The 23,526-nt window shown below is 39.6% G+C and overlaps 1 protein-coding gene across 2 annotated transcripts; it reads left to right on the forward strand.

Annotated features, from left to right (window-relative positions):
- The first annotated feature begins 461 nt into the window (after positions 1-461).
- On the forward strand, positions 462-23,107 carry FEM1C (fem-1 homolog C). 2 transcript variants are annotated; one of them, XM_075137322.1, is made up of 3 exons: positions 462-586; positions 1,239-1,968; positions 15,286-23,107. In XM_075137322.1, exons 2-3 carry the CDS (start codon positions 1,425-1,427, stop codon positions 16,593-16,595), a joined length of 1,854 nt encoding a protein of 617 aa, XP_074993423.1. In that variant the 5' UTR covers positions 462-586; positions 1,239-1,424; the 3' UTR covers positions 16,596-23,107. The 2 variants fall into 2 exon arrangements, with proteins under 2 accessions (XP_074993423.1, XP_074993424.1); XM_075137323.1 differs by having other exon boundaries at positions 1,306-1,968.
- Positions 23,108-23,526: the final 419 nt, after the last annotated feature.

Here is a 23,526-nt window from a genome sequence, read left to right on the forward strand (position 1 = left end):
GAATAAACGAAGCATTATGTGCTAGGCCCGTAGCAAGCCACGTGCAACATGAGAAAAAGCAAATTTTACACCAAACAGCGACGCTGTCCAGAGCTGGAGCATCCTCGGCGCTGCAACAATCGGACATTTCACCCAAAATTTATTAATTAATGAGGCACACAGATGGTACCTTTTGCCGCACGGGGTGGTGCTGCCCCCCCGCGCGAGGGTCCCTGCCGGACCCGCTCCCACCCCGCAACAAGCCCCGATCCCCCCCGCCCACTCGCGCTATAGCGGGGTGCGGCGCGGGGGAGCGCCCTCGCCCGCCCCCTAGCGGCCAGCCGCCACGCTCTCCGCCGCCCTTGAGCGGCGGCGTAGTCCCACCCCCAGCCCCGCTGCGAGTGGCTGGCGGGCGCCCGCGCCCTTTTCTGATTGGTCCCAGCCGCGCCCAGGGGGCGGTGCCGCGCCGCGCCCCGGGCACAGGGCCGGTTCTGGGTGGCGGGGGCTGGCTGTCATGGAGGCGCTGGACGGGGCGCGGGGGGCGGTGGCGGGCGCTTCCTTGTGAGGCCGGCTGTCGGCGGGAGGGGGCCGGTAGCGCCCCGGGAAGGTAACTCGCAGCTTGGCGGCCCTTTCTGGCCGGCTCCGGGCGGGCGGGGAGGCCGGGCGGCCGTGGGGGAGCCGGGAGCGGGTTTGGGGCCCTGAGGGGAGGGAGGGAGGGAGGATGGGGGAGGGGGCTCGCTGAGGGGGCTGGCTTTCGGGGGAGCGTGGGGTGGCGGGCCTCAGGGCGGGCTGAGGGTGGTCGTGAGGGAGAGGGCAGGCTCAGAGTCTCCTTACCGCCTGAGACTCGGCCAAAGCGCGGCGGCCGGGGCGTGCGGCGGCCGGGGCGTGCGGCGCCTTCCCCGCCTGACCTTCCCCCGTGGGGTGCGTGTCTGCGGGGCACCTTGGGGGAGCAGGGAGGAAGGGGAGCTCTTCCCTTACGCTACGCCTCAAAACAAGTTGGGGATAGGCTCGTGACGCTGTAAAGGAGAAGAGGATTTTTTTGCGGCTGGTATGGATAACACGCTGGTAGGATCAGCCCCCTCCCCCCCAACAGCTTTCCTCAGGGGGCAGTGCGCAGCTCGGGGGGGTCCCAAGGAAGGCAGTTGGACGTCGGTGCACCACAGCAGCGAGTTGTTTGGGTATAGCTGTAGAAAAATACAGTTGCGGTTACTTATTTGCGAAGTAGGAGGTGAAAACATCCAGGATTCTTTCTCTTGCAGATTTATAAAAAGTACAGCTTGTGTTTTGTCAGGACGTTGTTCAGAGTCTCCATGTTGTCCCATCTAGATGAAACTGATTTGAGAAGAAGCTGGGGACATTCTGTTTGGACTGTGCGTTTCCAGTAAGCTTTTGACTCTGAAAAAGGCAGGCGTGTATCGTTCAAGAAGAAGAGAGGCACAGACTAAATGGATCTAAAGACAGCAGTGTTCAACGCAGCTCGTGATGGCAAGCTGCGGCTCCTTTCCAAGTTACTGGCAAGCAAAACAAGAGAAGAGGTAGCCCTGCTGATGTCAGAGAAAACCAATGGTGCCACGCCACTTCTGATGGCAGCCCGTTATGGTCACCTTGACATGGTGGAATGCTTGTTGGACCATTGCTCTGCGTCGATAGAGGTTGGTGGTTCAGTGAATTTTGATGGTGAGACCATTGAGGGGGCACCGCCATTATGGGCAGCATCGGCGGCTGGCCACTTGAAGGTGGTTCAGTGTCTGTTAGATCATGGTGCATCTGTCAACAATACAACTCTGACAAATTCAACGCCACTTAGAGCTGCCTGTTTTGATGGTCACCTGGAAATAGTAAAATATCTTGTGGAGCACAAAGCAGACCTGGAAGTATCAAACCGTCATGGGCATACGTGCTTGATGATCTCATGTTACAAAGGCCACAAAGAAATTGCTCAGTATTTACTTGAAAAAGGAGCTGATGTTAACAGAAAGAGTGTTAAAGGTAAGTTAATTTTTTCACTTTCCTTGTGATAAGTAGGGGTAAAGTTACTCATTTACCCCTTCTTTAGGAGGCTGACATCCAAAGATATTCTTCTAGTCTCATAAAGTGGATGAGTAAGAGATAAAGTGTATTTAGCTATGTTTTTACTGTTTTTTTTTAATTCATCGTACTCCTTTGTTAACATGGGTCGTGTAATTTCATTCTAAATTGATACATTTTAGTCTTAAACCCCTAATTCCTAAAAAGACTTAGTCATATAAAATGTTATATTTATGCATGTGTGAACAGCTAATAAACTTGGTGAGAACTCCTCCTTGTAGTAGGCTGGTGTAGCAACATATGCAAATATATGAGGATATATTCTTGGTTTTCATACAGTTTCTTAACAAACCAAATACGCTGTACATAAAACTGACCTGTCCTATAAGGCTAGTACAAGGAAAGATGCATAAAAGAGAAAAAATCTTTTCTGCATTGGAAAGGAATAACCAAATCGCTCTTCACCCTCCTCTCTCTCCAAATTCATAAATAATTTTGGACCTTTTTTCAGTGTTAGTAAACAAAAACATATATTAGGATTAAAGAAATGAAGCTGCAGGTGACTGTGATCCCAACAGAAGGACTTCCAGTGGTGCACAGATCACGAAGGACACCTCATTTACAATTACCCTGGTGTTATTGTTCAAAGTGAAGATTTCTGCCGTTTTTGCTGTGATCGTAATTATGTGGACCTCTTGGTTTAACCACTGGGTTTTTTATTACATCTCAAATTTGTATGTGGGAGTGATATTTGCCTGAAAAACATCCCAATTATTTCAGGTAACGGTTAATTTTTAGCTCGCTGAGCCAGGATTGTGTTTCAGCAGCTTATTTTTTTTATATATATATATATATATATTAAAAAAACTAATCTGCTAATAAACCTTTTTGTAGCGTAATACTTCCATGGCTTGTTTCTGGCTAATTACATTTGTAACAGTATACTACACTGTACAGTTATTTCTGTTAAAGTATACTTTGTGCCTAGATTATTGTATGATACTGGTAAATACCAAATATGAGAGTAATCTTTGGAAAAGCTGGTCAGTTAAATATACCTTTTTTCAGCAAATCATGTAGATACGTGGGTTATATGTAAAGAAAGCTAAACTACAGATTTGTCATAGAGGTGGGCAGAGCAAAATAAATCCTCCTTTGTAAGGATTTAAGGTTGCTTATGAATCATCATGGACTTGTGATAGGATAAAAATGTCATTTTTCTAGACAGAGTTATTGGAATAACAACCTAAATATAAAGTTTGTATTGTTTTTTAGTTTTAAACCAATCCCTTTATATGATAGGTATGAACAGAGCAGCGCTCTTAAATATCTGATGTAACAGGGAAAAAGATGTATCTCTGCAGCTCTTTTTCCCTCTCGTTTTGTGTTGGCGGAATAGGCTTTACTTTACTGGTCCTTATTATTCATTTTACTAGTGCATTAGCGTTATTTGTCTTTGTTTAAATGACTGAGTGGCAGCCATACACTCCTGAGGATTTTCTCAGTGCTCTCAGTTTCTCTATTATCTTAATTTCTTCCTCTCTCTGCTTCCTTTAGTTTCTGTGTGACTCGCAACAAGGCACATGAGCAAAGGTTCATAAGGTACAACTGATCTCTATTTAAAATTTAAAAAAAAAGTTGGATTGGATATGTTTTAGCTCATTAAAATTCATTTTCTACTTTGAACTCCCATGTGTACAAATGGATGTGTGTACATAGTATCTATTGGTCAAGCATGTGGAATATGTTTTTCTATGTGGAAATCCCTTCTGGTACGACATGAACATACTTCTTGGCATCTTAAAGCATCTCTGAAATTATTTAATAAGCAGTGGTGAGGTAAAGGGGGAGAGAAAGAAAGTACTATAAACCCTTAAAGTGAAAGTCAGCTGTGGAAAGGCAGAAGAACGGAGCAAAACTGGTAGCCCTAAGTATTGCAACAGTATGGGTATTGCAGTGGCTGAGGCTCAACAGCTAACCTTCTGAACTTTGTTTTGCAAGAATGCTCAGTAGCTATTAATTTCAAAATTAGTATTTCCAAGAGGATTTATTCTACATTGTCATGTTCCACCTCAGTCTATGTGTATTATTTTCAGTTTCTACTCCTCCCTCCTGTGTACTAAACAGTTGACAGGGTGTGTCTGTGCTTGTAGTAGGGAGATACAGAGAACTTGAGCGCTCTGCTCCTGAGTAGTAAAAGTTGTTGCTGTCCTTATATCTGAACTCTTTTTAGATAGGCCCCTTCCTGGGCCAAGTATGGAGAAGCCTACTGTTCTGTGAAAGATGTAAAAGCTTTAGCTCCTGTAAATTTTGCTGCATTTAAAATTACAATGCTCCTTAGAAGAACAAAACTATGTAACTTCAGTAGAAGTGCTATTGTGGGAGATTCTTTTCCCGATATTGTTCTTAAAACCATGGGGAACAAGGGGCAAAATTACTTGAACTATTCCTTGTGGTTTTCCACTGGATTTTCATATTGCAAGGTAGAACTTTATTCATATTTTAAAAACCAGGAAAATCTAGAGCTGGGAAAGAGATGAAAATGTTTTGAAGTGTTCACAGTTCCAGCGAAAAATCCAAATACTTTGAGATGAGAAAATAGGTAAGCTCACAGGCATCTAAAAGTCAGGGTGACAACTGAGGCAGGGTATGAAAAAGCAGGTGAAAACATGCCGTGAAATCCTCCTCCTAAAACACAGGCAGAATCCCACAACTTTGTTTTGGACTACAGAAATTCAGAATGCAGAGGTTCTTGAAAGACAGTTGTGGAAGTGCAAAAGTACAGCAAGGAAATTATTAAGATGGTCATAAAGACTTAAAGTCTGAGTCAGATAAGATGCTACACCGAGGTGAAGTGTAGATCGGGCACTGTCTCACGGGAGATGGTGGTGAAGAAAGAGGTAACAAGATGTTTGGGCTAGATAAGTGCCGTACTGTGAAAAATGGCCAATGGTTCTGAATTTAAAGTATGAGCCTTTAGTTGTCTTTGTTTCTACTGTTTTGCAGATCTGAACTTTCACAGTTTCCCCAAACTTTTATGAAGCACATAGGCAACACAAATGTAAACAAAGGATTTTAAAAAAAATGTTTCATTTTACATGAACAGTGTTAGTGAGGGGGTAAAACTGGTACCTAGGGTAAGAAGGGTGGTTTTTCTTCTCTTAGAGTTGCGGAAAACAGCAAAGATATCTGTAGATATCTTTTTTTTTTTTTGGTAGAAAAACAAAAAGCAGCTAAAGCAATACTTACAAAGTGAGTTAATTCACCACTCTCTTCCTAATTCAGAGGCTTCTGCAGTATATTACTCCTGGTTTAAGAAGCTGCAGATTAAAAATAACAAAGCTTAATAAGTTTCACTGGTACATAATAATATCTCAAATGGTAAGTTGTTTTGGGTTTTTTGTGGGTTTTTTGTTTGTTTTTTTAAAAACAAAACCCTCTTAAAGATCTTAAAGGTTTTATGCTGCTTTTAAAAGGAGGAACGGTGTACATAATACTAGAGTAGCGGAAATCTGAGTTTTTTCAGGAGGAGGTAGAACCCTAGAACTAAACCTCAAGCATAGACTTACCTTTGTGCTGGATGAGGAGGATGTTCTATGTGTCAGCTGCATGCATGCAGTTTTCTGTTCTGCTGCATTGCGAAGCCTGTCAGTGATCTGTTGTTAGAGTGGTGCTCCCTTACCATGTTCAGAATAGACCTCTGGATTGAATACAGGGTTTCACTGATGTGTTTCTGTGCACAGTCATCATTTGGCTGTATGTGTTGGGAGGGAAATGCTTACTCTTGTAATTCAAGTGGTAGCAGTCTTTGGGCCTTCAGATTACAGATTTGGGCTCTCCTGGGGATATACCTAGGGCTGTGTTTCTTGGATTTTATATTTAAAATAAAATGTTTCATATAATTGCCCCAATGAAATTATTTTGCATGCAGACTGTTTTAAAGGGATCTTATACTTCTGTCCTAACTCCAGACAGGACACTTAGATCTTGCATTTTGAAAATTTGCAATGCACATTTTGATAATTTGTGTTATGTTTTATCCTCCTCCACCAGACTTGTTGCAATAATGGAGATTCGTTCCCTTCCTTTCTGCAATTAACGAGTTAAATTATAGATAAAGTACACAGATGCTGATAGCCAGGATGGTCTGAATGTAATGGCGCAGGGAATAAGGACTCTGTTGCAAAATGTCTACTTGAAAGGCAGATATTTTTTTCTGAACGTGGCTTGTAAGACTTTCCATTGTTCAGCTGCTTGGTATGTGGTCTCTTTCTCTTCAAGGTGATATTTGTGTTTTTTTGCTAGTGGTCTTCACTAACTCTGTCCCTCTTCTGTTGTTAGCAGACTCATCTGCTAGCCAAAAGACTAATTTTTTTCCTCCTGAGTATTAGAAAATTTCATAAGAACTGCTGGACTAGGCGTTCCCTTAGGTGTCTCTTGAGATCTGCACAGCAATGTTTGGTTGCAAGCCCTGATTCTTTGTCATTTATGATCCTCCATACTACCATAGCAGTTGGAGGGACTCATGTATTTTGAAAATGCAAAATAAAACTATGATTCTAAAACTTGTTGTTCTTAGATTCCACTGGCACAGTATTTGATTAGAATAGCTGTGTAAAATACTATAGAGGACAAGGCTTGTTGACTTTGCTTCCTCATTTTGGAAAGTATAGAAGCATACAGACCTCAGTCTCTATGGGTATTGTATCAAGGTTATACATACAGTAGTACTATATCCAGGGCTAGTGCTATTTCAGTATTGTCATTTATATGGGGTAGTGGAAAGTGTAACACCCAAACCTGCTGGTAAGGGAGAAAAATGTTTTACAGACTTGGCGGACCCAGAAATAGGGGGATTAGATTGATTCACTCTCTTTGCTCTATGATCAGTGTGGTTTAGTATGTGTTAAAAATAATTAATTTTCTCTTGCAGTAAACATTAAGGAGTCTGACAGGTTTGTTCTCTTCTGAGGTTTTTTGTCTTGTCTGCTTGCTGAGATTCATTCTGGGTGGGGGAAACACCAAGCAAAAAAACCAAAACAAAGCTCCCTCTTTTTTTTCTTTCTTTTTTTCCCCTTTGTGAATAAACCCTTGCTCTAAAAGTGTTCTGTGTCCTTTTTTTTTTTGGTTTGTTTTTTTTCCTTTTTTGGTCGGTATTACATGGCACAGTGCGCTGCATTTTGTAGATATTTTGTGTGTGACGCTATGTGAAAACTGAACTTCAGTAGGAATGTCTGTAAATAAAATAAGGACGATACAGTTTAAACGAATAAATTCTTGAATTTCAACTAAAAAGGAGTTTATGTTGAAATTAAATGATTAACAGCCTGCTTTTTCTTGGTAATCTTTGATAATACAAGTTCTTGCGAAGTACTTTGGTGAGCAAGAGAGCAATTATTCCAGAATATGGAAACTAGATTAAAATAACTCATTGAGATTAGCAGTTCTTTGCAATTTTTACTTAATTTCTTCTTGAAAGAAAGACATACCTTTAGTTTTTCTTTGTCATACTAAGTGTAGGATGTATTTTTCTGCAGTTTTCTTGTGCACTGTCCATGTTTGTACGTATGTAGGAATAAATTTTTTTTTAAAATCAATAAAACTCTTGGAAGAGTTAATTACTTCAAGTGTTCTGTTAGAAAAACATCAATGTTATATGAACCACTTCACTTTATAAAAGTGATTGATTTTATCTGTAAGGCTGCAAAAATAAATGCATGTGGTTAATTTTACGTACTGGTCAGTCAGTTAAATTAAATCTTTTTTCTCTTATGTTCAAAGATCTTGGATATGAAATCAGATTGATACTAAATTTTAATGTAAGTTTTACTACCTAGAAATTTGATTAAGCATTTTGTAAGTATTAGGAAGTGGATGTACTTAATTGGTTGCAAATCAAGTCAAATCACTTTCTGTGTCATTGCTTCATTTTCTTTCATTCCCATGTCACAAGCTACTAGTCTATTTTGGGAATGATTTGCTTCTGACATAGAAAGACATGGCCTCATTGTGAATTCGAATGCCCACCGCCTACTCCGATAAGCTTTTGGTAACACTGGATAGTTAGAGAATTAGTTCTGTGATATGTGAAGTGTTTGTGTAATGTTCATACTTTTAACGGAGGACTGTTAACAAAAGAATAAAATATGAAGCTATGGCGCCAACTGACCATACCTTTTTCCTTAATTTGTTTTCACAAGATGTGGAAGGACTGGAGGTGGGGTTATTCCATTTCTTTATTGCTGTTTTTAGTTAGAGGAAGTTATTAGGTAATGTGAATAATAGAGTTTTATACAGACAGAAATGGTTTGTAAGCAGTATTAGCAATACAGTACAGTGGCACTTACTTTCTAGCAGAGAAGTACTGCGACTACCAACACATTTCCAGTCCAATTTTGTTTCTGTGCAAGAACGATGAGCCTTTCATGTTGTTGTAATAGTAGCTATCTTCTATGCGTGATTGAATTTCTGCAGATCACTTTGGAATTAAAAGTGGATTAAGAAAATGTAATGAAACCTATTTTGAAATAATAATTCACACCAACATCCTCGTATGTGTCTCTTAGAACACTGCTTATCAAAGAGAATGACTTTCAAATTACTTCTACTTATTTTCAGTCTTTTTCCTTTTTAATACAGCAGTAGATATAATGTTGACTTTTAGTTTGCTACTGAATAAATAATGTTACAAAAATTGAATTAACTGCTGAATTGTCTTCAGCCACTGTTTATTCCTGTCATGTAGCCAATACAGTGTTTTTGAAACAGAGTAACGGTTGATTTCCATACTTATTTGAACTGTTCAATTCCTGGCCAATACGTGGAACGTAGACTTTGAATTAGATGTTAAGGCCACTGCCATGTTTTCTTACAAGTTCTTCCTCAAATTTAACACTTGAGACTTGCTAGGTGTAGATGGCTGGTAATCTTGTTATTTCTTAACGTTGGGGTTTATGGTTTTTCAAGTTGGTAGGTCTCAACTATCTGTCAACCAGTGCCCACTCCTAATTTATGGAAACTTGGTTTTTTACAATGTATCCTTCCCACTCAAACTTAAGTGAGGTGCAGCCACTAAAAATTAGTGGTGATAGCCTTCCTTTGTTAGTTTGTACATGGCTTAAAAGAACTGTGGTTATTTTAACTCTAAGGGCTACTGCAATATAAGCAGCTAAAAAGTTACCCTACTTCTGATATGCTGTCAGTAACAGCTGTTTAAGCTTAAGTCAGTAATTGTAATACGAATAAAAACCCCAATATTTTTTAAATTGAAGGACATCCAGTTGGACAGAGTAGTGAAATTCCTTGGAGTCTTAAGCATATTTCCAGATATTCTGCATAGACACATTGTAAATTAATGACATACAGACTGTTGGATTGGACCTGAGTTTACCCAGACAATGGCTAAGCTTAACTGGTGTGGATTTTTTCAGTATTAATGTGTTGTAGCATATATGCCTGGCAATTGATAAAAGACTGTCAAGAGCAGCATTTTATGGCAATGGATCTACAATGTGTAATATGAATAGCTGCCATTCATCCTATTGTCAAAGCCACCAAAATGTATATTAATAGTTGTGAAGCAACAGTAAGAACTTTAGTGTTACTAATACCTTTTGGTTTATTTGTCTTTAATATGCTTTTATGTTACAACTTTTAAAATATCTTAAAAATACTGACTTGAAGGTAGAAAATAGGTGCCAATTCCAGTGTTTCAGAGCTCTGCTGTGAAGGATGGTATATGGATTTGAATACACCCTGAAACGGCTGTATTAACTGGTGGCCCAGCCAACACCCAGATGCATCTGGTTTTGCCTTCATCACTGAGTGCAGAAGTGCAGATGATCTGAGGAAGCAGCCAGTCTTTAGTTGTGGATTGATTGCTGTAGTTGCATTTTAACTAGACTTTCTCCAGCATAGCAAGAAGACTTTTGTGCTGGCAAGTGTGTGTATTTGTCTGCTTTTTACACCTTTCCATCTTAGGGTTTAAAGGTCTCATGCTCCTCAGTATTGAGGTATCGACAGTTTTCTGGTCTGTGATGTGTGATAAGGACAGGGGGAATTATAGTTGGGAAACTATGCATGCCAAATTTGCCAAACTTCATCTATGTTTGGTTAAATCTCTGTTCCTGTGATTGGAGATTTTGTTGATCTTGGTAGAGGCTGTAGTGTGGCCAGACCTGTAACTGACTTAACACTATTAGTGATAAAAATTGCCTACGGTATTAAAGATTGAAAATCACTTGCCGTTGTATGAACTGATTTAGCTTTGTGAGTCTTGATCCAACAGATAATTTCAGATGCCACTTTGTGTCGGGGTGTCTTCCTCAGCTTACTTGTTAGTAAATGGTAGTAAAATCACTGGCCACTATTCAGAAATATTTCAGGAAAGGAATATTTTGCAAATTAAGTTTGCTGTCTGTTAATGAAACAATCTGATATTTTCTGTGGGTTTTTTTTTAAACGTTTGGAACTTGCACTTAAAGTGCAACTTAAAGTACTGGTTGGGGGGACAAAATATGTTCATAGCTCCGCTATAATTGAAAAACCTGTTAAACTTGAGTCATAAGTCTTTGAAAATAACTTTTTACACATCTTTTATATGAATTTGATTAGCATGTTAGCTAAATTCTGGTATCTGGTGAGCCTGGATTGAGAGTCAGTTTGTCCTGAACAATTGCCGTTCCTTTTTACTGCTGTTCTTCTGGTTGCTGGAATTGACAGCAACAAAGAGGCCTTGAAACATTCTGTCAGTTCTTCTTCAGATGGTCCACAAACAAGTTTGAGGAAGAAGCAGCAGATCAATTTACATGTGAAGTTCTGACAAGTGAAACATTAGAAGAGAAAGAGTGAGGAGGGAATGATTGTGATACTAGTGGGGAAACGAAGGCAAAATGCCCAGTGCCCATTAGAAAATTTTCATCTACACAGACCTTGTGTCTCTACATACTTCTTTTTCTGCATACCAAAACTTGCAAAAGCGTTGGATGAACATTTTCTTGTCTCGGTGGCTTGTCAGCAGAAGATAAAAGCAAACTACTACGCGATAATCTGCTAATTCAAAACGCAGAACAGAGGTCTACATTGTGGATCTAAGGTATCTGGTTCTGCTGGCAACAAGTGGGTATTGGATTTAGAGGACAGTCATTATGGTTTGACCAGATATTTCTGAATTTTGCTTTTGTGTTTTTTCTTCAACTTATATCCTCTTAGTGTGTCTTGTTACAAAGAAGGTAAGTGTGCTGTGCTGTGAAGTCACATATGTAAACGCTAGAAGATGTCAAAATTATTTATATAGACCTACATCAGGTTCTTATAATTGAACAGATTTTGTACTTCTGAAATGTATTTAGTAAGTATGAATCTTTTTTCCTTGTATACATATACATGTACTAACTTCAAATATTTTGCCTTTGAATTTATTGTATTTAAGATAGTGTAAACAATGCCTTCTTGGCAGAAAGAATGTATTAGTGGAAAGACTTTACCTCCATTTTAGTTTTAATTTATTTCTATACAGTGTTCAGCTTTTAAGACTGATCTCAGACACGCTTTTGGTTTGAGTTTTGTCAGCTAAATACTCTAATATAGAGTGAACTGCACATTCTAGAGATCAGAGCCTGGGAAAAAACTTTAAAGTGTATGAAGATAAATAGAAGCTGTTTAGATCAGTAGACTATATATCTACAAATACATCCTTATACCAAACATGAGCTGAAGATTTTGAGACTACTGCTTTGTTTCCTAACCCACCGTAGTTTTGTTAGAGACTAGAAATACAACAGCAACGCGCACTGTAAATTGCTGTCTTGTTGGCATTAAAAAATAGCCTACCAAATATGTAAATAAGGAAGTTTCAGGAAACTTCTCTCTCTTAACTTTTAAAAGCCAAATCTGATGACTATGAATGGGCAGAGAACCCTTAGAAAAGAAGGTCTCATTTACGAATGTGGAAACTTGCTGACAGTGTAACAGAAACTGATGATCTGATGGGCAGTTAACTGGAACTTGCAGGGTTAACGATGTAAGAAATCTTAATGGGGAGGGGGGGATTTTTACATGAGCTTTCTGTTACTGATTTCCTTATTAATTTAGTGGGAGGCTGAAAAGTTGCTATGTCTGAATCTGTAGTATGTATAACATATTACAAAGAACAAGGTGGATGTAAATTGTATAATTTTAAAAGCAGTCAACCATATAAGAGACTTTGTTATGCTGGGAGGGGACAAGGAGAGTTTGTCTCCATCTTTTTCCTCCTCCTCCAGTGAAGTGCTCATATTTAAAGTTAAACAAAATTTTCATCTAGTTGAAGCCTAGTAGATGTGGTGTCCAATGCTTGCTTTCAAATTTTCTGTGAATAGGGTTTTCAAACAGGTGGCACTAGTATTTATTAGAAATTTCCCCACATGGTGTTAGAACTGGAGTGCCTTTAAATAAAAGACTGCAATGTCAGCTGATGAGAAATAATCTGCATGTAAATGATAAGACACTTACAAGATGGATGGCTGCGTGTTGTGTGGTGAAGGCATTTTTTTCCTCTTGGCTCTGGGAATCCTAACTGGAGGAGCAGAGGAATTAATGTGGGACTTCAGGATAAAGACCTAAGAAAGCATTAAGAATAGTTTGTCTGGGTATATACATGTGCTTAACAAAATATCCAGCTCCCTCAGAATATACTGGCAGTCTCAAAGGCCCCAGCTGAGATTAAGGGCCTATTGTGATGGATTGTGTTTTCCGTTGTGTACAATTATTGCCTCAAAACATGTAAATTAAAAGGGTTGGCAGTCGGAGAGAGGAAGAGGTATAGTGTAGAGGCAAACAAAGCCAATGTTGAGTTAGGCCAGCTTTAATTTTTGTATGAATTTATTATTTTTTAATCATTGCTGGAGATAGAGGGGAAGGGAAATTTGGCAAGGGAAGAAGGGAAAAATATAACAACACGGACATAGCAAGCTTAAGTTTCTGTTTCATCCTTGAAAGCAGATAAAAAATACAGAATAGAATAGACTATTTCAGTTGGAAGGGACCTACAACAGTCATCTAGTCCAACTGCCTGACCACTTCAGGGCTGACCAAAAGTTAAATCAAATTATTAAGGGCATTGTCCAAATGCCTTTTAAACACTGACAGGCATGGGGCACCAACCAGCTCTCTAGGAAGCCTGTTCCAGTGTTTGACCACCCTGTCGGTAAAGAAATGCTTCCTAAGTCCAGTCTAAACCTCCCCCACAGCTTTGAACTGTTCCCATGCATCCTGTCACTGGATCCCAGGGAGAAGAGCTCAGCACCTCCCTCTGCACTTCCCCTCCCCAGGAAGCTGTAGAGAGCAATGAGGTCACCCCGCAGCCTCCTTTTCTCCAAACTAGACAAACCCATAGTCCTCAGCCGCTCCGCACAGGACATGCCTTCCAGCCCTTCCACCAGCTTTGTTGCCCTGCTCTGGACACATTCAAGGACCTTCACATCCTCCTTAAATTGTGGGGCCCAGAACTGCACACAGTGCTCGAGGTGAGGCCGCACCAACGCTGAATACAGCGGGACAATCACCTCTTTTGACCGGCTGGCTGTGCTGTGTTTGGTGCACCCCAGGATGGGGTTTGCCCTCTGGGCTGCCAGGGCACACTGCTGACTCATGTTGAGCCTGCTGTCAGCCAGCACCCCCAGATCCCTTTCTGCAGGGCTGCTCTCCAGCCACTCCTCTCCCAGCTTACACTTTTTGTCCAGTGTTACTCTGTCCTAGGTGCAGAATCTGGCATTTTGATGTGTTAAATTTCATCCCATTAATCATTGCCCAATGCTCCAATCTATCTAGATCCCTCTGCAAGGCTTCCTGTCCCTCAAGAGAGTCAACAGCACCTCCCAGTTTGGTGTTGTCAGCAAACTTGCTAATGGCGCATTCAACTCCTGCACCCAGATCAACTCCTGCACCCAGAACAGAACTGGCCCTAGAATTGAGCCCTGAGGAACACTGCTGGTGACCGGTCACCAGCCAGATGTAGCCCCATTCACTACAAGCCTTTGAGCTCTGCCCTTCAGGCAATTCTTCACCCAGCGCATCTTCACCCAGTTCATCCCACAGTTGGACAACTTGTCCAGAAGGATGCTGTGAGGGACAGTATCAAAAGCCTTACTAAAATTCAGAAAAACTACATCTTCCACCTTCCCTTCATCCATAGACATAGAAGGATATCAAATCAGTTAAACTTTCCCTTTGTGAACCCATGTTGACTGATTGCATTGTTCTTTAAATGCCTTTCAGTAGTATCCAGTATGATCTCCGTAATTTTTTCAGGAACTGAGGTTAGACTAATAGGTCTGTAGTTTCCTGGGTTTTCCCTCTTGCCCCTCTATAAATTGGAATAACATTGGCTAGCTTCCAGTCCGCAGGGACCTCCCCAGACTCCCCAAGACTTTGGCAGATGTTCAAGAGGGGTCTTGCCATAACATCAGCTAGCTTCTTCAGTACTTTGGGATGAATCCCATCAGGCCCCTTGGACTTATGAACATTCAGCTGAATCAACTGGTTCCTTACAATTTCCATGTCCACAAATGGAAAGCCAGTGTTCGCATACGCATGACCCTCCAACTCAGGGGACCGGGCAGCCCAGGGTCTAGCAGTATTATTAAAGACTGACAATTATTAAAGATTGAATGCCTCCACTTTTTCTTCATCCCTATTAGTCAGGTGACCATCCTCAAAAAGTATCAGTTGATGTTTTCTTTAGACCTCCTCTTACTATTAACGTACTTTAAAAAGCCTTTCTTGTCTGACACAACACTGGCCAGTTTCAACTCTAATTGAGCTTTGGCCTTTCGTGTCTTCTCCCTGCATATATGAACCACAGCTCTGTAATCTTCCTGCGAAGCCTGACCCTGCTTCCAGAGATAATACAATTTCTTTTTCCTCTTGAGCTCCACGAGGAGTTCCCTGTTCAGCCAAGCTGGTCTTCTGCCCTGGAATTGCCTGCTCCTGTGCCTTTATGTAGCAGAGAATTCCATTTTAATTTTGTTTTTTGAATAATGAGACAAAATCCTGTTTAATTTTTTCAGGCAGTAATATCAAGCATTCTGATTTGTGTAACTGCCTGGCAGCCTTGATACTTAATGAGATCTTGAATATTTTGACTTGTCATCTAAGCCTTTTATAGTCCATAGATGTCAAAACAGTTATTTTTTTAACTATTAATGTTTGGAGGTTTTTACTATTTTTTAACTATTAGCGTGGCAGGGTTTGGACTATAATTTGATTACGATTTGTGTGATTGTGTTTCTTCTCTTGCAGGAAACACCGCGTTACATGACTGTGCAGAATCTGGAAGTTTGGAGATCATGAAGATGCTTCTCAAATATTGTGCTAAAATGGAAAAGGACGGTTATGGAATGACTCCCCTTCTGTCAGCTAGTGTGACAGGCCACACAAATATTGTGGACTTTCTGACCCAGCATGTACAGACTAGTAAGGCTGAACGCATAAATGCTCTGGAACTTCTAGGAGCAACATTCGTGGACAAAAAGAGAGATCTACTTGGTGCTTTGAAATACTGGAAGCGAGCTATGGAAATGAGATACAGTGATAGAACTAATATCCTGAGCAAACCTGTGCCACAAACACTAATTATGGCGTATGATTATGCTAAGGAGGTAAACAGCTCAGAAGAGCTAGAAAATCTTATTGCAGACCCTGATGAAATGAGAATGCAAGCACTATTAATTAGAGAACGTATTCTTGGTCCTTCCCACCCAGATACATCCTACTATATTAGATACAGAGGTGCTGTCTATGCAGACTCGGGAAACTTCAAACGTTGCATCAACTTATGGAAATATGCTTTGGACATGCAGCAGAGCAATCTTGATCCACTGAGCCCTATGACAGCCAGCAGTTTACTATCATTTGCTGAACTGTTCTCCTTCATGCTGCAGGATAGAGCAAAAGGCCTGCTAGGCACTACTGTCACATTTGATGATCTCATGGGCATACTGTGCAAAAGCGTTCTTGAAATAGAACGGGCCATGAAACAAACCCAGTGTCCTCCTGATCCAATACAGCTGAACAAAGCCCTTTCCATCATTTTGCATTTAATTTGCTTGCTGGAGAAAGTACCTTGCAGCTCAGAACAGGAGCATTTTAAGAAACAGACTATTTACAAGTTTCTTAAGCTTCAGCCTAGAGGGAAGAATAACTTCAGTCCACTTCACCTTGCTGTTGACAATAATACTACATGTGTGGGTCGCTACCCAGTTTGTAAATTCCCCTCTCTACAAGTTACTGCTATCCTGGTGGAATGTGGGGCTGATGTAAATGTCAGAGACTCTGATAACAACAGTCCATTACACATTGCTGCACTGAACAACCATCCAGACATCATGAATCTTCTTATCAAGTCAGGTTCACACTTTGATGCTACAAACTCGCATAAACAAACTGCTAGTGATTTGCTGGATGAGAAGGAAATAGCAAAAAATTTAATCCAGCCCATAAATCATACTACGTTGCAGTGTCTTGCTGCTCGTGTAATAGTGAATCATAACATATACTACGCAGGGCACATCCCTGAAAAATTAGAGAACTTTGTTTTGCTCCATAGATGATAGTGTGGAGTTTGAGAGTACTGTTTTTGAAGCACGACTTGGTGATGATATTTTCCTTGAGCACTGTTGTGATACACCAGCGTTCCCTTAGCTTGCTCCATCTTGCTCTCATCGGCTAAAGCGTTGTTAGCATCAGATCTGCAGAGTTGGTTACCCAGTATTTAATATGAATATGCCATATAATATATTTTGTGGATTATTTAGAAATGTAATGCCATATTTAGACTCTTAAAATTGTCTGCCAAAGGCTTGTTTATTCTGGTCTTATTTGCGTGTTGGGTGTTTGGGACTGAGTTGAGTATTTTCCACTGATGTCTTTTTACTATAACTGTTACGTGGATTTTATACAGTTGGAAGGTCATCTTTTTTTGGTTTTGCTTGAGCATTTCTACTCTTACTGTATTCTTTTTCTATGGACTCATTGCTAAACTGCTCAAGTTGTATGGACTTGTTAACATTTGCAACTACCATAAGTGCTTTTATCTTCTCTATGCACTGGCTTAAACATGACTGTTGTGTGTGAGCATATTTCTATGCAGCACTTGGCCAATTTCAACTTAAATGCCAATTTTGTTTTGCAGTTTGTTTGGAGCTCTTTTCAGAATGCTGTCTTCATAGCATGATGAATTTTGGAGTTACTTATCAGCTCTCTGAACTTGGGTTTGACTTTTTTGACTGCTGTAACTGAGGTTGCTTTCCTTTTGATCCTCTGGAAATTTGTCCTGAATTTGGGAAAAGAAAATCTTGCTTTTTCTCATTGTAGTCCACTTGAACTTTAAATCTGAAAATCGTTTTATTGCATCGTGCAGTTAGGGGAAGAGTCCTCATTATGTACAACTGACACCTTCCCCTTTGCACTAATGTCTTGCTTGTGCTGGTTATGTGACTAGATGTGAAGTTTGCTCAAAGTTTATCCTCAAACTTAATCATACACTTTAATGAGAAGTAGATCAAATGTATGCTGTAGTTTAAAATTTACAAATCAACTTTAGCTACAAAAGAAACTAAAGCATGTTGGTGGCATGATGCTTATCAGTTCAGATCTAGACATCATCTAATATAGTAAATGGCCATATGTCAGGGTATTGGAAGTTCTATAGCAGTGTCCTTTTTTCTTCATTTTAAGTATCTTTATAAATACTTGCATGGATTTTTCATCTCTACTATGTCAGCTGTACTTAACAAAAAGCGGAAGTTCTGTTGTGTATATAGCTCCTAATTAAAGTACCTATTTTTATAATATTTGCACAACAGCTTAGCTTTTGCAACAGAAAGGGCTCTTTTGACTTGATAAGAAATCTATAAATGAAGATCATAAATGTGGGTGCGATTCAGGTAATTAATATAATTCAGCACTTTACTGTTGATTAATAGTAGAATTTATTATGGCACATTAGCCCTGCAAATGTCTTAAAGTGAAATTCATTTCTGTTGGATAGAATACAGTTTACTTGCACGTTTAGTGGTCTACTATATTGGATATTTTTGACTTGATGTTTCATTTCAGTGGTGGGCAGTAAGTGTACCTATGGGGTTCTTGCTCCAGAAATTCAACAAGTTGATTTAGGCCTTTGTCAGTGGTAGAGATATTTAGAAGCCAAATTAATTAGATAAAGGTAAAGTTGTTCTAGGAGGGTCTTTTTTAATATTTTATTTTTATTTTTTAAGTTGATGTTGGAACATTTTTGTGGTTTGTGAATTAAGTTGAGGAAGAATGTGTCTTGGGAGCATATAAGAATAGTGCTTCCTTGCTTTTGGGCTGTTTTGGGGTTTCTGTTAGTGTACAGCGTAGTGCCTACTAGCTTAGCCATTCTTACGAAAAACATGGGGATGTTTTTAAACAAAGGTATGTTGAAAGCAGTGCTGTTTGTGTATTGCCACTTTCAGACTCTGTATTTTGAAGTGACTTTCACCTGTTTGTTCCATGCCATGTCTGCATTGTATGAAATTATGAGAATGAGGAAACCCTGTTAGTTTCTCTTGCAAATACACAGGAGTAAAATTCTATTAAATTGGCTGAATTTCTCTGATTTGTAATGATTAAAACACATGCCACTCAAGTTGTCATTTGTGAGACCATGTAGTTTGATTCACACCACACTAAAAATGATCCACATTATACTTCAAGTCATAAAAATAAATTTTTTTCTATGGGTCACAGAAAAAGGGATTTTTAGAGTTTTATACTCTGGAATCTGTACTGCTCTTTAGTGTTTTTAGTTTAAATTTCTGTCTTTGTAAGTGTCAGATATCCTGTTAAAATTAGTTGGACATTATTAGTCCAGAAATATAATCTAAAAATTGTTAATTGTTAGCAAATTTTTGAATGGAAAACATTCCCAAAAGAGAAAGCATATTACTATTAAGTATATGTAAATCTAGTGAAAATTGCTACGAGGAAGGCTTATTCTGTTAGCTACTCTTTAAAAACAAACAGTTTAACAGGACGTATTGATTTATTGTATGTAGTTCTGTCTAAATATCTACCAACGTGCAGTAGTCCTAAAGTCTATCATCTCCATGCAGAATTTGATTTTTCATGGTGATGAAGCTATCTGCTAAACTCTTACTTTGCCAGATACTTGGACTTAGGTGTCCGGGCAGATGAGTTCATACATTTAATACCACTTTCCATTTAGCCCTGTATGTTTACATTACCCTGTTTAATTTTTCTTGAATTTTAATTGGTGCGGAGCCTGTGCTGGGTAATGTGTTGGGGATTAGTTCAGGATTTGCTCATTGGGAGGGAGGGTTGGGACAGCAGGCCCTGTCTGAGATGCATGTGCTACTAAGGCCTGTGCTAATGGGTAGTAGCAGTTTTGCCCCCTCAGCCCCTGATTCAAACCAGTTTTGTCTCCACTTCTCTACAGATACCAACTTTCTGGACCAGATTTTTTATTATTATTATTACTTTTGTTACTCTTCAGAGGTGGGAATAAGTTTATTTTAGTAAAACATGTTGATGCTAAATGCAGTAGTGTTGCTAGCTGGACTCAAACTGTGGTAAGGACAAGGAACTAAAGAGCATTCAGAACACAAAGAATTGTTTTATTTTTGTCATATTTTTAACTTATTCTTTTCCTGTTCTTCTCTTTTCTTTCTATTTGGGCTTTTTTTCTGATGAAATGTACTGCTTGTGAGCTACCGACGCAGAAAAATATTGAGAACACTGCGGAAAAAATTATGCCCTGCAGGGGTGAAACAGGTTTTAAAATTGATTAACAATTTACAGGTATGGCTCCTTAGAGGCAAAGACACGGATACCTCCTTGCTTATTCAGACCTCTGAAGTTGTATTTTTTGGGGTAGGGGATAAATGCGCAAAGCATTTTTTCTTCTAATCATCTCGGGTTTCAACTGAAATACTTCAACCAGGAAGATGAAGAGTATTCTCGTAAAAAAACTGAAATGCTTTTCTTACCAAATTCTAAAATTGTATTCCTATTTTTGTATCACTTATGCTGGTAACAAGATTCCAGCTGTCTGTGGTGTCTCTGTTCTGTTTGTTAAGTGCAGTGTAAAGACACTTTCTGAAATGCAAGGCAACAGCGTGGTTAGTTTTCCATATATACTTTACAACAGTCCCTGGGTAGGAAGTAATTTTGTGTATTTCCTAAGTCCCGAAAGAGCTCTCTTTTAACGACTTCAGCAGCTTTGTAACTGGTTAAAATTAACCTCTTTCCATTTTTACAAAACACTACTTTAAAAAAGGAATAGAGTGCTATAGCAAATTCCTTACAGGAGGATTTATAAAAAGATAAAAACCTTATGAGGAAAAAATGTGCCTCTCCTCAGTTTTATATCAACTGCAAGGTGACAGTGGCAGGATATGACTGCTCTTGAAATAGCTTCCTCATGCTTTGAAATATAGAGTGGAATGCCTGTTACACTCTAAAATGTTGACAAATGTGAGTAAGTAGACTAAACACTAATTTCTATCTTCTGTGACTACAATGAAGTCAACTGGAATTTAAAGTTCAAGTAGTAGTTTTGGGGAAATTGATGGGAGACATACTAGTCTGCTCATATTTCTTGGATTTGAGTGTTAAAGTAACTGTTGACCCCTCAGTGAGGGCAGAATGAAAAGCTGTTGTTGGGTTGGTTTTAACTAATGTTGTATTTGTGTTCCATTCTATCACAAAGACTTCCTATGCAGGGCTCCATGTATGGAAATATTGCAGTTTCTTTTTTACGTGAAGTAATTTAGCTTTAACAGTAATGTAAAAAAGGAATAACAAGCATATTTCTCTGCTCTTACTCTCTTTAGGCTCCAAATGCAGATTACATTAAAAATATGTTTTGGAGAAAACCTGTCTGAGTCTATATATTTGTTTCCTTTAGGGTTACTGCAATACTGGTTGGTAAGCTGCTTTTTCTGTTGAGTATATATAGTTAAATGTGAATGCTACAGCTTTAGACTTCGATCTTCATGTCATTAAGAATTGTACCTTAAACAAAATGTCATGTTTCATTCTCTTTCTTTCTGTGAAATGGTGGTCCAGCCAAGCCTTTAAATTCTGATAGTGGGTAATAGTAAAGAAAAGGCTTAAACTGGATGATACAGGAGACAGTATCTTCCCAGTTTCTAGAAAATGCAGTTGGCCGTGCTATTAACTGTGAAAACATAGTAGTTTTAGTTTATAGTGTAAAAGTGTTTAGCAAGACCTTGTAAGAAGTAAGCGATAGACACTTTTTCAAGAAAGTTGCACAAATTCATTTTCTCCTTAAAGCTTTTGAAGTCTCTTCCCTATTGCATGGACAATTTTAAAAAATAGAGGAATAGAATAGTCCAAGGGTGAGAAAATAAGTATGATAAGATCCTTATTAAAGGCAGCTAGAGAATGGAAGACTTTGAAAAACATTGCCACTGTAATTTCAAAGGATCTTTATACTTAGGCAGTGTAGTCACAATCCTATACTTAAAGGCAGCGTACACTTCAGAGAGCTGAAATTTTAGATTCAGGCCTAATCAGTAACAAACAGCATCAAAAAAGATGCGGTTCTGGATGAGGAAAACCGATCCAGAGCTTTCACAGTAAGATAATTGTCACACAGATGGCTTTAATGAATTGAATATAGATTCTGTTAATTAGGAAAGGGATGAACCGGAAAGGATCATTTACATCGTTATTCATCCCTCTGCAGTTGCAGATGATGAAAGATGTTTTCGTCTAGAAGTGTCTGCTGCTTACCTAAGCTGTATACTCATGCAAAAATCCTTCTTGGCAGTAGCAAACAAAGTAGCACAGAAGAGGGCAAAAGAGGCCAAGCGTATGGTGTGTTACTCTGGCAGAGGCAATATATACTTGTTTGTTTCCCACATAGTATTCAGAGGCCCATATACCATCTACAGTGAAAAGCAGAAAGCCTTTCCCGCTCCTGCCAAATTAAAGCCTTACCTTGCAGTTGATCTCCAACATTCAGAAAAATTGCGTAGAGAGTTTCTATACTCAGAAAGAAGTTATGGCCAGCAATGTTGAATTGTGCACGAAAAAGAATTGCTTTCTGATCCCTGCAAGTGCCTGTCAGAAGCCAGTGAGTGTGAGGCTATGATGTAAACGGCAGCCACGTCTCCCATCAGATCGTAAGACGTGTGGGTTTCTATCTGGAGTTCAAAGGGTTGCTTCTATCATATCTCCTAAAGATTATCAAGTCATAAGTTCCTCGCCAAATTTCTCTTTAGAAGGCTATTTGGAACTCCAGTACTTCAATAATTAGGAATTTAATTCCCATTTGATACTTGTTTTTTCACAGTTTTGTATGTTTGATCTTTCCATAGTTTCAGCATTTATCTGTCCTTCAGACAGAGTTATCCTCTCTCAACCTTCACGTGGTTAGGCTAAACCAACCAAACAAAAAAACGCAAGCTGTAAGGATGAGCAAAGAACAGAGAATAATCCAGAGTCGAGTAAGCCGACCCAATGGTTCAGTTCTCCCTCTTCCCCTCCCTTGCTCCTATGTTACCAAAAAGAAAAAAAAGGGAACCACTGATTCATTAAACATTTTTTGCTGCTGAACCTGCAATTTAACTTGCCAATTCTTCCCTTGTTACAATGGGAGGGGTTTTTTACAGTAAACAGAGTCAACTGTTTTCTCTTCAGATACTTTAGCTTGTATTGCTCTACTCTAATTTTTGTTAGATGCCATTTTGTTCTATTCACACACAGCATTATCCTAACTGGAAAGTGAGGCAAAATGTTCAGTGGATGAGCCAGACTTGGATTATTTTTTATTTCCATCCCATAGTTTCAGAATAGTAAATTTGCTTTTTCTCCTTTTTTTCTTTTTGCATGTGTGGCTACCAGGCTCGCACTATACTTCTATTTGCTAGCCTGTAAAATGGGAGTCCTCCTAAGCTGTCTGTGCTCTTTCTGTGTTTTTCTGGCTTTGCTGGTTGAGGAAAATACATCACCTTCTTTATCATGCTTTTTTTCCCCTCAGGCATAAAGTGGGAACTCCAGGGAGTTGCAAAAAAAAAAAAAAAAAAACAACAAAAAAAGCCAAAAAACAAAACCAAACCAAAACCAAACCAAAACCAAAAAACCCCACCAAAAGCCAGGACCTACTGTACTGGACTAAATAACAAAATATGCTCTGTGAGGGAGATGCCTAGTGAGTTGCTAAATGAGGAGTGTACAAGGCTTACTTTCCATCCCACCTTGTGCTAACCTTAAAGCCGAACAGCAGGTAGTCCTGTAACAAGGCTGGCCCGTGCAGCGCGCACCCACCCCAGTCAGTGTCCTAGTTTAGATCAGGAGCTTTTGAAGCGAGTCACCCGACTGTCCTCACTTTGTGTGTTTGGGTTCATATCACAGAGTTGTCTCAATCCCCCACCTGGATTCCTTTTGAATGAAACGGAGCTGAAAGACGTGCTCCAAAAGCTCACCTGACAGGCTCTGACCACTAATGGGTGTTCAGTTCACGGGAGCGGA

Source organism: Calonectris borealis, chromosome Z (genome assembly GCF_964195595.1).
Source record: "Calonectris borealis chromosome Z, bCalBor7.hap1.2, whole genome shotgun sequence".
NCBI lineage: Eukaryota > Metazoa > Chordata > Aves > Procellariiformes > Procellariidae > Calonectris > Calonectris borealis.